The sequence below is a fragment of the Tiliqua scincoides genome, chromosome 6 (assembly GCF_035046505.1).
Source record: "Tiliqua scincoides isolate rTilSci1 chromosome 6, rTilSci1.hap2, whole genome shotgun sequence".
NCBI lineage: Eukaryota > Metazoa > Chordata > Lepidosauria > Squamata > Scincidae > Tiliqua > Tiliqua scincoides.
This window is the reverse complement of record NC_089826.1, coordinates 825,344-839,842: the sequence shown is the minus strand read 5'-3', so window position 1 is coordinate 839,842 and position 14,499 is coordinate 825,344. Positions and strand designations below refer to the sequence as shown.

General features: G+C 49.6%; 1 protein-coding gene across 2 annotated transcripts in view; it reads right to left on the bottom strand.

Annotated features, from left to right (window-relative positions):
* The window catches only part of EXOC6B (exocyst complex component 6B), a 172,146-nt gene that overhangs the window by 144,475 nt on the left and 13,172 nt on the right, over positions 1 to 14,499 (bottom strand). For both annotated transcript variants that reach the window (XM_066631755.1, XM_066631754.1), the window contains exon 2: positions 1,754 to 1,919. In XM_066631755.1, the coding sequence (XP_066487852.1) occupies positions 1,754 to 1,919 (166 nt within the window). The remainder of the gene's footprint in view (positions 1 to 1,753; positions 1,920 to 14,499) is intronic.

Here is a 14,499-nt window from a genome sequence, read left to right as displayed (position 1 = left end):
ACACTAACCCAAGAACAGAGGGGGAAACAACAGCTAGCAAAAGGGAGCAAATGTTACCCAGATGTTGGCCAGGATGGCAAGATAAAGCACATTGAGAGCCACTGGACTGGACCAAGGGCTCTCCTCTGGACGCGCAGGTGACATTCCTTGGAAAACTCCACAAGAAGCTCTGCTGCCCCTCATGGAAAGCAGCCTGGCGCTCCCAAGGCACATGCGGCACAAAAAGCTAGACAGACTGGGCACCTACACCCCCAGGCTCTGCCAGTCAACTCCAGAATGCCTGCATTTTCAACAAGATTTTTCAGGAAGCCCCGTATCTCCTTCTCTTGCACTGCCTAAGTTATTTGGCAACAGCCCCTTGGCACAGATGGGTTTCTGGACAGCTCCCTCCCTAATGCAGCACTTACAAGGACAACCAAGTAGTGCTGAGCTCATGCTCCATATTACAGTTCTCAAGCTTTGTTTTCCTAGGTACCAGTATCTAAGACAGGTACATGAAAAGCAGACAGAAACAGTCGTACAGTTACCAGCTCTGGGAGGGAAGATGACTGAAACTCAGCAGAGTCACTTTCTCCGGTGATCCTTGTTCTGTCCACACCTGTGCAAAACATGTGTGCATTGCACCACTGATGGCAAACAGCCACCCTGCAAAGAACAAGCACCTGGCTTCCTGTGCCTGGGTAGCCACTCTTGGCAAATGGTGGTGATGAGCAACTGAGATGCTACTAGACTCCTCCTTAATCAGTGCAGTTTGGGGAAGGTGCAGGAAAGAGCACTAGGATGCCCGGTGCCAGTTTCTGCACAGCAATCATGGCGGACAGCTGCTAAGCACCGGGAAGGAGCAGCCCACACAGTGCAATCAGGAGGTGAGCACCAGCCCTGAAGCATTATTTCCTAGGCATCCTTCAGTCTCGGAAGACTATGGTGTCACGCTCTGAATGGTGGTTCTGGAACAGAGTGTCCTCTCCAGTGCGCGAAGCCTGGGTAAAGTAGGTATGGAGGATAGGCTGTTACCCATGCAGCAAATCCCCCCTCTCCACGTCACTGAAATGGTCCAATGGAAAGGCAGAGGCCAATACGGTTGGTTCCAGCGGCATCGCAGGAGTTGCCAGAACATGACTGTGTTCAGCCACGAACTGCCTCAGGGACTCCGGCTCCGGATTTTGCCTCGAGGTTGACTCCTGAAGCCTTTTCCATAACTGGATGTAGCCACAAGGCAGTGGAGGTTTGGGATCAGAGTTTTCCTTCTCTCAGATGAACTGCCTTCCCAGGCTGACGAGTCCCATCTACCCGGTGGCTGTTTAGTCGCCTCTTACGACAAGTACAGCCAAACTGAGGGCCTATTCTTATCCCCAGCCCCCAGGTGATTTCCTAGGATCCATGGGAAAATCAGCTTTGAGCAGTTACATAGGTGCCAGTTCCAGCTGGGACACCCATCAGCACAGACCCACTGAGAAACCTGCCATTTCCAAAGTGAAACTGGCTCTGCAGAAACCTAAACAATGATGGACATGGAATTCTCAGTATTTTAAGCAGTCCAATGCTTCAGGCAGTTATTCCAACAGCAGCTTATGTGGCTCCATGAACAGTATGCTGGAGCTGGACAAAGGAGACCCCTTATCAAAATTTCTGATCTGAGCTGAAGCTTGTGAAACCTGCGACACGGCAGTTCAGCACTGCAGCCAAGAGCTTCCTGCTATCACTGGCTCTTTAAAAGAGTGGTGCACTCAACCCACCCAATTCCAGTCTTTACCTTCAGCTTTTGGGCTTCTGCCCTGACTTTCAAGAATTCCGTGATCGCATCTACAAAGCCCTGGTAGTGGAAATTGCACATCTTTTCAATCTCCCGGTCATGATTCCGGATGCGCGCATCGAGCTTCTCCATGAAGCGGCCATGCTCCTCTCCGTCATAGACAGACCTGGAGAGAAACAGAAGGGAATCGGGCAGACATACCTTGAAGGTCCATTCTCCACAGACAGCTTGCCAACTATCATTACACATTAATGACACATTATTAAACAGTCATGAAGAGACTTCTGGGTAACAAGGGGAAGAAAAGGATGCACATTTGTTCTTAGAAACAGTCTCCTTTTACCAAGAGCCTACAAGGGTTACCAACCCTCCAGACCTGGCCTCAAGTTTCCAGAAATCAGCAACAATCTCCAGGAGACTAAATAAAACAATCCCAGAGATTCTGAGTATGCTGCCAGGGATTTTCAGCATAACATGCTGAAAAATCTCTCAGAATAGTTGGCAACACTATCTGATAATATTCTCCCCAAAACTCATTCAGCCTGCTGTTCCTTGAAATTCAATTAAATACAAGTTCATCAGGACAACATTTCCTGGAAAATTTTAGCATGAGTTTCTCTAACCCAAATTACTAACTGAAGGGTCCACATTTCTGACTTAAGACTCCTTTTCAGCATCACTGACATTATGAAATGGAAGGCTTGCATTACTGAAAAGACGCTTTTTGACTCTTTCACATTGGTTTGTTCCTTGATGGCATTTTCAGAAATTTAACAGTTCACTTCAGCCACTGCAGGCAGGCAAGAGGGGCCTTGCAGTACCAAGGAACCTGGCAGACTCCTCCAAAGAGGATTCTGTTTGGTAATGCAGATGCACAGAGAAGCAGAACTATCACTATCGCCACTGCCGCTTCCTGGGACTCTTGGGTCTAGGACAGGGGTTCTCAACTCTTTCAGCAACGGAACCCACGTTTTAGAATGACAGTCTAGTCAGGACCCATCAGAAGTCATATCACGGCCAGAAGTGACACTATCAATTTAGGCTTCAAACCTAAGCTGCGATTAGCCTAAGGTCCCATTACACCAGGGGTGCTCACACTTTTTTGGCTCGAGAGCTACTTTGAAACCCAGCAAGGCCCGGAGATCTACCAGGGGGGAAGGAAGCGTCTGACAGACACCCCCTTTAAAGTATGGAGCCCCTGCTGGAGTCTAGTCAGTTTTGTTAGTTTTGTTGCTGCATGCCTGAAGAGCAGCTAAAGTGTCAGTTTCAGTGTCAGTTTAGCATCAGCTAAATATGTCAGTTTCATCTAGTCACTAGACGAAACTGACATATTAACAGTTTGGAGAGACATTTTGCCTCGTGATCTACCGGTAGATCGCGATCTACCTATTGAGCACCCCTGCATTACACAATGCGCTTGTGCTATTATTTTGCATCACTTGGATTCAAACATTACAGCTCAGGAATCCTTCGTCAACCACACTACTGGTGCGCTACTTGCAGGGCCTGACCCTTCAGAGGGTTCACAGATGGCTGAGAAATGTCACACTGCAGCACAAGAAGCAGCCAAAGCGCACCTGGGCCTTTTCCAGCAGCAAGTTTCTTCTAGTTACTGTGGCTTCTTTGGTTGCCGATTAGATGGGAAACTTTTGCTGGTAAAATTTTTGTTGGTAACATGCTGCAGATGTTGTGCCTCCAAGGGAGTGCTAGAGCACCTCAGAGCATCATGCCCATAGGGCAGGAAACATAAAAATTACCAGCAACACAAACGGTGCTGGTGTCTCCCTGAAATCAGTGGAAACCTTATACTGTTGTGCACATTGTCAAAAACGCCTATGGAACAGGTTCCTTAGATCCCACCTCTCTGAATCTTTTCAGCTATTATGGCTTATGGGAGTAATAAAAAGTCTGAACTATTCAGGCAGTTGGTTGAGGGACATCCGAAGCACAGGCACCAGAACAAGGAGTGGGTTTCTCCTGAAACTGAGGCCAAAAAAATCAATTATATACCTGCACACACAAGAACTTCAACAGGTATCAACATCCAGCAAACACATTGCTGTCAGATTATACACTTTCCAAAAAACATGGTCGCACCTGGTACCATCAGCCAAAATCTAGGGCCTGGCACAAAGAGCAAGAAGCCAGGAAAGAGAATTTGCACAAAGTCTCACAAAACAGTCTCCACTGAAATCAGTGTGTCTCTGAAAGAGGACAAAGCCTGCCACCTAGCGATCACTGAAGCTCATTTTAAACACCCTGGTCTGTGGTCTTCCTTGCAAATCCCATGAAAACCAGCTTTCTCCAGGAAAAAAAAAAGGGAGTGCTGGGAAAAACCAAAATATACACTGCGAATTTCCTGCCAAATCTACCCTTGTTTTACTGTTTTAAAGATGGGTAAGAACTGCACCTATGTGCCAACAGCAGACTCAGATGACTGACTGCCTATTGGCTTGTATGCAAAACAAGACCCACAGGCAAGCGCCAGTGCTTTTCAACCTGTGGTACAAGTCTGGCACTGCTCTGCCTGGTCTGACCCTGTGAGATGTGGCTGTCTTAATCTAGATGTCAATCTAGATGGGGGGGAGGAGTTTGTGGTGAGTCTGCCCCTTGAGTCTCTGAGGCAGTAAATCAATAGGCAATTAATTAATTCATGGGGGAGCAGGACTGCTGAAGCTTTCAGGCCTACCACTCTACAGGTGAAGCTCACTCTCACTTACTGCCTAGAGCTCACTTCCTGTCCAGGAGTTGACAAACCACACAAAGCTGCTCAGCCACTGAAAACCACAGTCCGCCAACTAGCAGGTGTCCTGTGGAGGAAACAAGCCCAACAGCCTGCAGGGCTCAAGCATTTGGTCAAACAAGGGAGCCAGGTTCACAACTCTGCTCAACATGAAGTTTGTTGGATGCCCTTCAGTTCCTCTCTCAACCTAATCTACCCTCACCGGACAGTGGTAGAGATGAATGAAATTCTTTTCTGGCTACAAATGATGATTTGGATCAAAATGGAGCAGCAAAGAAAACTGCCTAATCGAGTGGGTTCTATCAAGTCCATGCAGGAGAAGGAAGAGAATGCAGCAGCCCTACAGAAGCCATGCACGGGAACAACAGGGTCACTTTCTGGAGACAGAGAAGTCTTTGGCTTGTCAGTTGCAATTAATAAGTGGAACTGAAGTCAGAACTTCAATTAAAAGGCAAAATATGCTATGGTGGTTTTAAACGCTCAGGTGGTTTTCAATCCACAAACAGTTCAGGAAAACCCAAAAGATACTGGCCTTAACTAAGTACCCTCCAAGGTGACTGTCAGTCTCACTGAGGTTTTCCAACTGGCAGTGCCAGAGACTTCAGGTCCAAACCTGCCCAAAGGTGAGGTAAAGGCAAGCAGTGAAGCCTCCACCAATGCCAGGCCATCTTCACTTCGCCCCCTTGGAGGGGAGCGCAGGAGGGACTGAGTGCCAGTCACTTCCAAGACAGTTTCTTCAGAAAGGGAAGAGTCCTGGCTCCAATTTGGAAGGGCAGGACAGGCCTTTGAGTTGCAGTTTTCTTACAAGGGAGAATGCCTTTCATGAACCTGAAGAAAAGAGGAAAAGGTTGGGGGGGGAGCAGCATCTGGCCTCAGAGAGAGCACCAGGCAACACACGCAGCAACCTAGGAATCAGGCAGGCCAGCACAGATCCCCCCAGCTGGGGCAAATGTGGGGAGGACTGGCCATGAGTAGCACAGCTCCTTGCGAGGACACCATGGAAACAATTCCCAGGAACAAAAGGCAGTGCGTCAGCAGGCCAGGGCCCTTTCAAGTTGGAAGGCGAGCTGATTCACACCATGTGTAGGACTGATGGGAACAAGCCCTGCAACCAGGCAAGACACATCTGAGCCCCTCCAAGCTGGTTAACATTAAGCAAGCAAGTGAATCATCTTTACGACATGCTGGAAACAAACACACTGGCCGTCGCAAAGGGAAAGAGCCAGCAGTGGATCACAGAGCGCCGCAAGTCTCTGAAAAGCGTCCATTCCGTGCGAGCCATTGCTGGGAAAAGTTTTGCGTTCTAATGAGAGGCAGACTCGGGTGGAAGTGGCTAGGCGTCCATCGCTCCTTTCCGCTTTCCCCCAGCATGATGTTCCAGGACACCCAGGCATTCCAAAGCACAGCAGGGGCGGAGGAGGGAGAACAACTGCCCACAACACTCGGGCCCCGCTTTCAAGGCACAGGTCAGCAAGGAGCAGCTGCCCTGTGTGAGCCGGAAGTGACCAGAAAACCATCACGTCCAGCCCTTCCCCATCATCCCTCAGCACAGGAAAATCCACACCTAACCCCATCTCCCTCACCAGCCATCAGGCATAACTGTGCAAAAGGCCAATGGTAGAAGACACAGGTCTCCATTTCAGTCATCTCCATGTTCAAGGATCACAAGAATAATGGAAAATGGTCTCAGCTCCAAGACCTGGATAGCTGCAGTTCAAGTAGACAACATGGGACTAGCTGGACCAATGGTCATCTGTAGAAAACAGTTTCAGATGTTTGTAACCTAGGCTCGGATGCATCACAAACAGAGAGCAGGAGCAAACTAGGTACCATCTCACATCAGGGCACCTGCAGACCCAGTTGTTTCACATTTCAGTCATGCATACCACAACATCCTACAGGGGATGGCAAAGCCGCCCAGAGTCACCAGCCATCGGTATGGTGATCCACTAAACCAAGAGTCCAAAGTAAGACACCACTCAAAAATAATGAATTACTGGCAGGCACAGCCAACTGACTCCTGGGTGACTAAGCAACAAAATATGCCCCTGAATCAGTGGTCATTACTGGAAAATGTTAGAAAAGAAAAGGGGAAGAGGGGCAGGCTTAATCAAAGCAGGTACGGGTCTGAGATAAATGACCTAAGTCAACGGTTCTCATTGACTCATTTTAGAGGCCGTAGCTACAAAACAGCTACAGCGTTCCATCAATTGTACAACACACCAGACTGTGTACAAAGAATGTATCCTACAACAATAAATCAACACTGTTAGGCAGATAGGAATGTATTCAGCAAGAACCTTGTACATCTTGTGAGAAAGGAATTCCTTACCTACGAATCTCCTGTTCTGGAAAGAGGGAAGGGGGCATTCATCACTGATGGGTAGTCCCTCCCACTGCAAGAGGCAGGGCCGAAATGGATTTGGTCTCCTCCCAGGGGGAGGCTTCCCAGTCCCCAGTCTGCGTAGCTGAACCGGAAAACCAGGTGTCCTCCTTTGCTTCCTATAGTAACGCAGTAAACCTGCAGTCAAATGCTCAAAGAGCAAATTGTTTAGAGAGGCGATCAACAATGACGGGCAGCGGGGGAAAGGCCTGGTTGCCTACCCCATTACTGGCCGTCCGGTCTACCACCCCACCTGTGCTGAGACTGGCCGACGATAGAGTGGTGGGCTGAATGCCCCCCTTCCCTCTTTCCAGAACAGGAGATTCACAGGTAAGAAACTCCTTTTTCTCTGTAAGAGAGGAGGGGGGCATTCATCACTGAGGGGATGTGAAAGAGCAGTAACTTAAGGGAGGGCAGAGTCGGACTGCACCTCAAAACGGCACCACCTTCTACAGGACCTTTGACTCTGTAGCGCCTTGTAAAAGAACTTGGAGGACCAGGTGATAGCCCTGCAAATGCCCCCGGGGAGCCCACTCCCTCAAATGCCATCGTGGTAGCTGCCCCTCAAACAGAGTGAGCCATAATGCAAGGGTTCCTTTCCTGAAATCCAGTGGGAAACCTCAATGGCTGTCTTCAGCCACCTGGTGGCATGCTACCCCACTGCTTTCCCCTGAAACCGATAAAAACAGGGGCATCCATTGCACATAACGTCTTAATGTGCTCCATGTAGAAACTGAGCACTCTATGGACGTCCATCATGTGCCATACCTTCTCTTTGGCATGTGTCAGGTTGGGGCAGAAAAAAGGAAGTACTGCTTCCCGAATCCTGTGGAACCAAGTATTTACCTTTGGAATAAAGGCCAGGTCTGGCCAGAGCACAACCCAGCCCTTGCGGAAGGTGCACAGGCTGACGCTCACGGAGACCCTTCATGCCAAGGTAACTGAGACCAGCATAAGAACATAAGAACATAAGAACAGCCCCACTGGATCAGGCCATAGGCCCATCTAGTCCAGCTTCCTGTATCTCACAGCGGCCCACCAAATGCCCCAGGGAGCACACCAGATAACAAGAGACCTCGTCCTGGTGCTCTCCCCTACATCTGGCATTCTGACTTAACCCATTCCTAAAATCAGGAGGTTGCGCATACACATCATGGCTTGTACCCCATAATGGATTTTTCCTCCAGAAACTCGTCCAATCCACTTTTAAAGTTGTCTAGGCTAGACGCCAGCACCACATCCTGTGGCAAGGAGTTCCACAGACCGACCACACGCTGAGTAAAGAAATATTTTCTTTTGTCTGTCCTAACCCGCCCAACACTCAATTTTAGTGGATGTCCCCTGGTTCTGGTATTATGTGAGAGTGTAAAGAGCATCTCCCTATCCACTCTGTCCATCCCCTGCATAATTTTGTATGTCTCAATCATGTCCCCCCTCAAGCGTCTCTTTTCTAGGCTGAAGAGGCCCAAACGCCGTAGCCTTTCCTCATAAGGAAGGTGCCCCAGCCCCGTAATCAGCTTAGTCGCTCTCTTTTGCACCTTCTCCATTTCCACTATGTCTTTTTTGAGATGCGGCGACCAGAACTGGACACAATACTCCAGGTGTGGCCTTACCATCGATTTGTACAACGGCATTATAATATTAGCCGTTTTGTTCTCAATACCCTTCCTAATGATCCCAAGCATAGAATTGGCCTTCTTCACTGCCGCCGCACATTGGGTCGACACTTTCATCGACCTGTCCACCACCACCCCAAGATCTCTCTCCTGATCTGTCACAGACAGCTCAGAACCCATCAGCCTATATCTAAAGTTTTGATTTTTTGCCCCAATGTGCATGACTTTACACTTACTGACATTGAAGCGCATCTGCCATTTTGCTGCCCATTCTGCCAGTCTGGAGAGATCCTTCTGGAGCTCCTCACAATCACTTCTGGTCTTTACCACTCGGAAAAGTTTGGTGTCGTCTGCAAACTTAGCCACTTCACTGCTCAACCCTGTCTCCAGGTCATTTATGAAGAGGTTGAAAAGCACCGGTCCCAGGACAGATCCTTGGGGCACACCGCTTTTCACCTCTCTCCATTGTGAAAATTGCCCATTGACACCCACTCTCTGCTTCCTGGCCTCCAACCAGTTCTCAATCCACGAGAGGACCTGTCCTCTAATTCCCTGACTGTGGAGTTTTTTCAGTAGCCTTTGGTGAGGGACCGTGTCAAATGCCTTCTGAAAGTCCAGATATATAATGTCCACGGGTTCTCCCACATCCACATGCCTGTTGACCTTTTCAAAGAATTCTATAAGGTTCGTGAGGCAAGACTTACCCTTACAGAAGCCATGCTGACTCTCCCTCAGCAAGGCCTGTTCGTCTAAGCAAAAACGTCTTGAGAGAAATCCTGGCCATGGGATCAAAAGGCAAAACCATCATGGCCGTGAGGACCCTATGGAAATCCCAGCTAGGGAACTGATTTACCCTGGAAGGATTCAGAAGTGCCACCCATTTCAGGAAACACTTAGTTCTAACTTTGGTGGCAGAAACCTCCCTCTGCATACACCAACTCCTAAACTTCTTCTAGGCTGATCCGTAGCTCCTCCTGGTCAATGCCTTCCTCAAGGCCAAGAGGGTGGAAGAAACCACCTCAGGGTAACTGCAACTGGTTAGAGCCTCCCATTCAACCTCCAGGCTGACAGTTGGAACAGCCCAGGCTGAAGGTGCTACAGAGGGCCCTGCATAAACAGGGCAGCCTCCAGCAGCCTCCAGCGCACTACCTTCTTCTGGAGAAGGTCCAAAACCCATGGGCATCTGGGCCAGGGCAGGGCGATGAGAATCACCTCTGCCTGCTCTACCCTGATATTTTTCAGACCTAGTTTGTGAACTATTTCCCTGAAGACCTGGAGAACTATTTCCCTGAATGGCCACTGTGCTTCACTCACATGCTGCCTGCTCAGTCATTTGGTGGCTATGACTGTCACCCCTGAGATACTTGGCCCTTATAGATGCCAAGTGTTCCTCTGCTCATAGCAGGAGCCGGCTAGTTACCTCCAAGATCTTTCTGAAGCAAGTACCACCCTGGCAGCTGAAAAAGGCCTATTAGCCCATGCCGCCCTGATCACTGCTTGGAACCTCTGTGGGCCATGCAGATGTCCCTCAGTTCCAGTCAGTAGAACAGTTTCTGTTCTCATTGCCAATCCAGGTTCCCTGTGCCACATTCTGAACCATACGTGCAACCCAACCCATGAGACTTGCGTCTGTAGTGACAACAATACAAGGTGGGATCCCCAAGGCCAGCCACCGGGCTAAGTTCAGCCTCAGGTACTCTGGGATTTTAACCTGGATCTGGGCCCTGCGCTCTAACTGATAGAGGTTAGGATGGAGATGATCCTAAAGATATTGTAATCTGAATCGGGACCACTGAATTGATGGTCTATCAGGACACCATGAGTCCCTGTAGCCTGGCCAGAGACATGAGGTCCATGTTGTTTGCCTCCCTTGTCCTGCTGACCAACTGGGACATGAACTGTTGGCACTCTACAGACAGAGAAGCTGAGAAATGTCCTCATGTTGATCAGGAGACCTAGGTGCTCTACCATTTGGGTGGGGACAAACAAGCTCTGCTTCTCGTCAACCACAAGGCCATGGTCCCAGAGACAGCCTACGGTGATCCGGACGTGCTCCATGGCCTGAGATTCTGTGGAGGACCTGATCCAGAGGACACCCAGGTAAGGGAACAGTGAAACTCCATGAAGGCGCAGATGAGCCACCAGAATCTTGGAGAAGACCTTAGGTGCTGCAGTTAAACCAAGTGGCAACAATCTGTATTGGTAGTGCCACTTGCCTTAGCCAAAGCACAGGAACTTGTGGTGGCGGTGCAGGATTGGGACATGGAGGTACATTTCTGTCAGGCTGGATGCCAGAACATGCTGTTCCTCGAGGGCCGCCACTACAGACCTCCAGGACTCCATCTTGAACTTCCTTTTCTTCAAAAACTTGTTCAGCCATTTTAGGTCCAGGATGGCCTTCAAGTCCTTGTTCTGATGGGAACTAAAAACAGAACTGAATATACCCCCTTGACCCTCTGCTTGGGTGGCACTATGTCAATAGTTCTAATGTCAAGGTGACGGCCATCAACTTCTGATGGTGTTTCATCAGATCCCTTGATACCAGAACTGGCCAAAAACACTCTCAGGCAATCCTGATAAACTCCAGGGCAAAGCCGTGTGGCACCATCTGATGGACCCATGCATCAGAGGTGGACCCTAGCAGGCGGTCTGCGAATGCCAGAACACAGCCACCGATGGGGATGGACTCATCTCCAGGCCTGACGTCATACATTTCTCTGGTCTTTACCAGATCCGGCGGTAAGTGAGCTGGAGGAGCCAGTGCCTCTGCCTCTAGAAACATCCCTGGTCCTGTTCCACCTGTTCCTTCCTTTCTGCGAGGACTCTCCAGCACAGGGACCTGAGGAGAAGGGCTGAAGGAACAAGCCTTGATTTTGGTGGGTTCCTTCTTCCCAGGGGGTAAACTTTGTGCTTGTCCTTAGTTTCAATTAAGAATGGATCAAGCGCTTCCCCAAAAAGCTTGGGGCCCTTAGAAAGGGACTCCTACCAACCTGGTAATGGAAACTGAGTCCCCCTCCCACTGTCTGAGCCAGATATCGTGCCTGGCAATTCAGGCAGTTCTTTGCCTTCTTGGGAAGCTTGTGCTCGGAAGCAGCTGGTTCTTCCACCCCTACAAAGGTAGCACATGCCATGATGGAACTAGCTGCTGCTGCCCTGAGGCCTATGCAGACGCCTCAAAGTTTCTTTTAAGGGAGGTGAGCACCCTCCAATCGCAGGAGTCCTTAGGGCCCCATCTTCTTTTCCATTGTCTGCTTCATTATGAGGCCAGGAGGAAATGCCCAGCTCTCCAACCCTATCTCAATTTTTTCTTGGAGGATTCTGTTATATTACAAGCCTTATTAGCTTCCACTGACCCCAACACCATTTTTCAGATAGCCACATTTATCTCGCAAATTGTGGCATCTAACGTGAAGCGTGCCCCCATTTCTTTGAAGTCTCTAAATTCTGGGAGTTAATTGCAAGTTGGTATGTTATAAGTAAATGAACTTTTAGTTGTATGAAAGTGTTTAATGATTTCTTAATGATTTCTTAAGGTACTGAAACTGAGTCCTTAGGGTCCCCTCCCCCTCAGATGCCAGGACCACCGCAGAAGAGATGGTTAGGGTGGGCACATCGACTGAGGGGACCCTGAGACGCTGCACAGTCTGATCAGGCAAAGTGTATAACCTGCCAGAGATACTGGAGGTGTGCTTGGGGTATATGGGATGGACCCACTGATTAGCCAAGACACGCTGGAAGGCCTCAAGAAAGGGCCCATCTCTGGCTTGGCTGCCCCTGAGGAAAAAACAAAAATAGCAGTTATGCCCAGTGTGCAGCTCCACAAGCAGGTTACTGAGCTGAGGCTGCTTGGAAGGCTTAAGATCAAGACCCTGGAGGCTCTGACCACAGCCTTGGAAAGATCTCTGTGAGGAACCGTCTGGCCAACGATAAGACTCAGATTCCGCTTCAGCTGCCCCTTCCCCAGGCAACTCCCCTCCTCCAGTTGGAGGGTGAAGGAGCGGAGCTGAGGTCCAGAGGCCATTCCTTCTGTTTGGACTTTGTTCACGAAGCCTGAGGCTTCGGCTTGGCTTTCCCCATCCACCCCTTGGGGAGCTTGGGGGAGGGGATGAATCTGCTTCATCAGAGGAGGAAGAAGCCTCAGCGTTTGCTGGAGTGTCCGCAGGGTCCCACCAGCCTCCTGCTTCAGTTGGGAAGCTATTGAGGCCTGTAGGCCTGAACTGAGGCCTGTAGGCCCCAAACCCTCCGTGCCAAGCCTGTTCCTCGCTAAGGGGAGAGGAGCGGTCGAGGCAAGAGGGAAGGGGAAAATGCTGAAGAATTCCGGAGGAGACTGCTGAGCTGGAAGAGCTCAGTTCCACAAGACCTGCTCTGTGCAAGGAAGGGCCAAAACTGGGGACTGGGAAGCCTCCCCCTGGGAGGAGACCAAATCCATTTCGGCCCTGCCTCTTGCAGTGGGAGGAACTACCATCAGTCATGAATGCCCCTCGTACAGAGAAGAGGAATTTAAACGAAAGGGACGGAGAAAAGAACACAGAACCGAACAGAAAAACAGGCACTGGAAAAAAGATGGAGAGAGAACAAGGAACAGACTTGCAGAGGGTGATCAGAGACTCCCAAGAAACTGCACCAAGGAAACTAAAGAGATACCTGAGTCTCGGGGAGTCTGTAAACCAATGCACATAAGAAACAGGACACATTTGAAATCCTAATACAGGAAGGCAAATATAATCATGGAAACTGGCTGGGGTGAGACCCATGACTGGAAGAGCAGAACTTGTTCAGAAGGAACAATCCTGGCAAGAAAAGGGGGGAGTTGCATTATAGGTCCAGAATTGAGACACCTAAGCAGAAATCCAGGAATCTGAGAAGCAAAGCAGGAAGAGTCTGGGTAAGAAGAAAAGGAGAGGAGAGGAGAATAAGGCCTGGCTAGGCACCTGGTCCGATGTCTTTCAAAGGGGAATGGACAGGTTTATGGAAGAAAAGTCATCACAGGTGACAAGCCATGATGACTGTATGCAACCTCCTGGTTTTAAGGACAGCCTCTCTCTGAATGCCAGATGCAAGGGAGCAGCAACAGGGCACGAGATCTTTTTGTCTTGTGGGCTCTCTGAGGCATCTTGTGAGCCCCTGTGAGACACAGGAAGCTGGACTAGGTGGGCCCTGAGCAGGATCCAGTAGGGCACTTCTGAGGGGCTTAAGTCTGAGATTTATCTTAATCAGTCTCATCCAGGCATCCCTGACGTTGGGTCATGTCTCACTTGCTCAAGCTCCTTGCCCCAGAATGGCAGATTGGACCAGCCAGTCATCATCCACTACACTAGAGCAGGGGTGCTCAAACCCCGGCCCGGGCGCCACTTGCGGCCCTCAAGGCCTCTCAATGCGGCCCTCAGGGAACCCCCAGACTTCAATGAGCCTCTGGCCCTCAGGAGATTTGTTGAAGTCCGCACTAGCCCAGCGCAACTTCTCTCAGCATGAGGGTGACTGTTTGACCTCTCATGTGAGCTGTGTGATGAGAGCTCCCTCCACTGCTTGCTCTTTCACATCTGTGATGCAGCAGTGACAGCAAAGGAAAGGCCAGCCTTGCTTTGTGCAAGGCCTTGAGCTATTGCAAGACAGTCATTCATTCATATAAGTTCATCTTTAATATATTCATTTATGTAAACTTATGTAAATTTATTCAAATTTTAAATGTAAAATAATTTTTTTTCCCGGCCCCAGACACAGTGTCAGAGAACTGATGTGGCCCTCCTGCCAAAAACTTTGGACACCCCTGCACTAGAGGAACGTCTAGGAAAAGTTTTTCCAACAGTGAGTGCGCAACTGCCACTTTAAGGCAGGCTGGAACTGTGCCCTCCGAAAACAACATGTGAGCCAACCACCCAGCAGCCAGGTTGGACAACCATGAAGGGTGCAGGTTGACAATCTTGTACAGCTAAGGTCTTGTCCAAATTCTCAGACAGAACAACCAAAAGGAATTCACAGGAGAAGCAGGTGCCTGTTTCGCAAT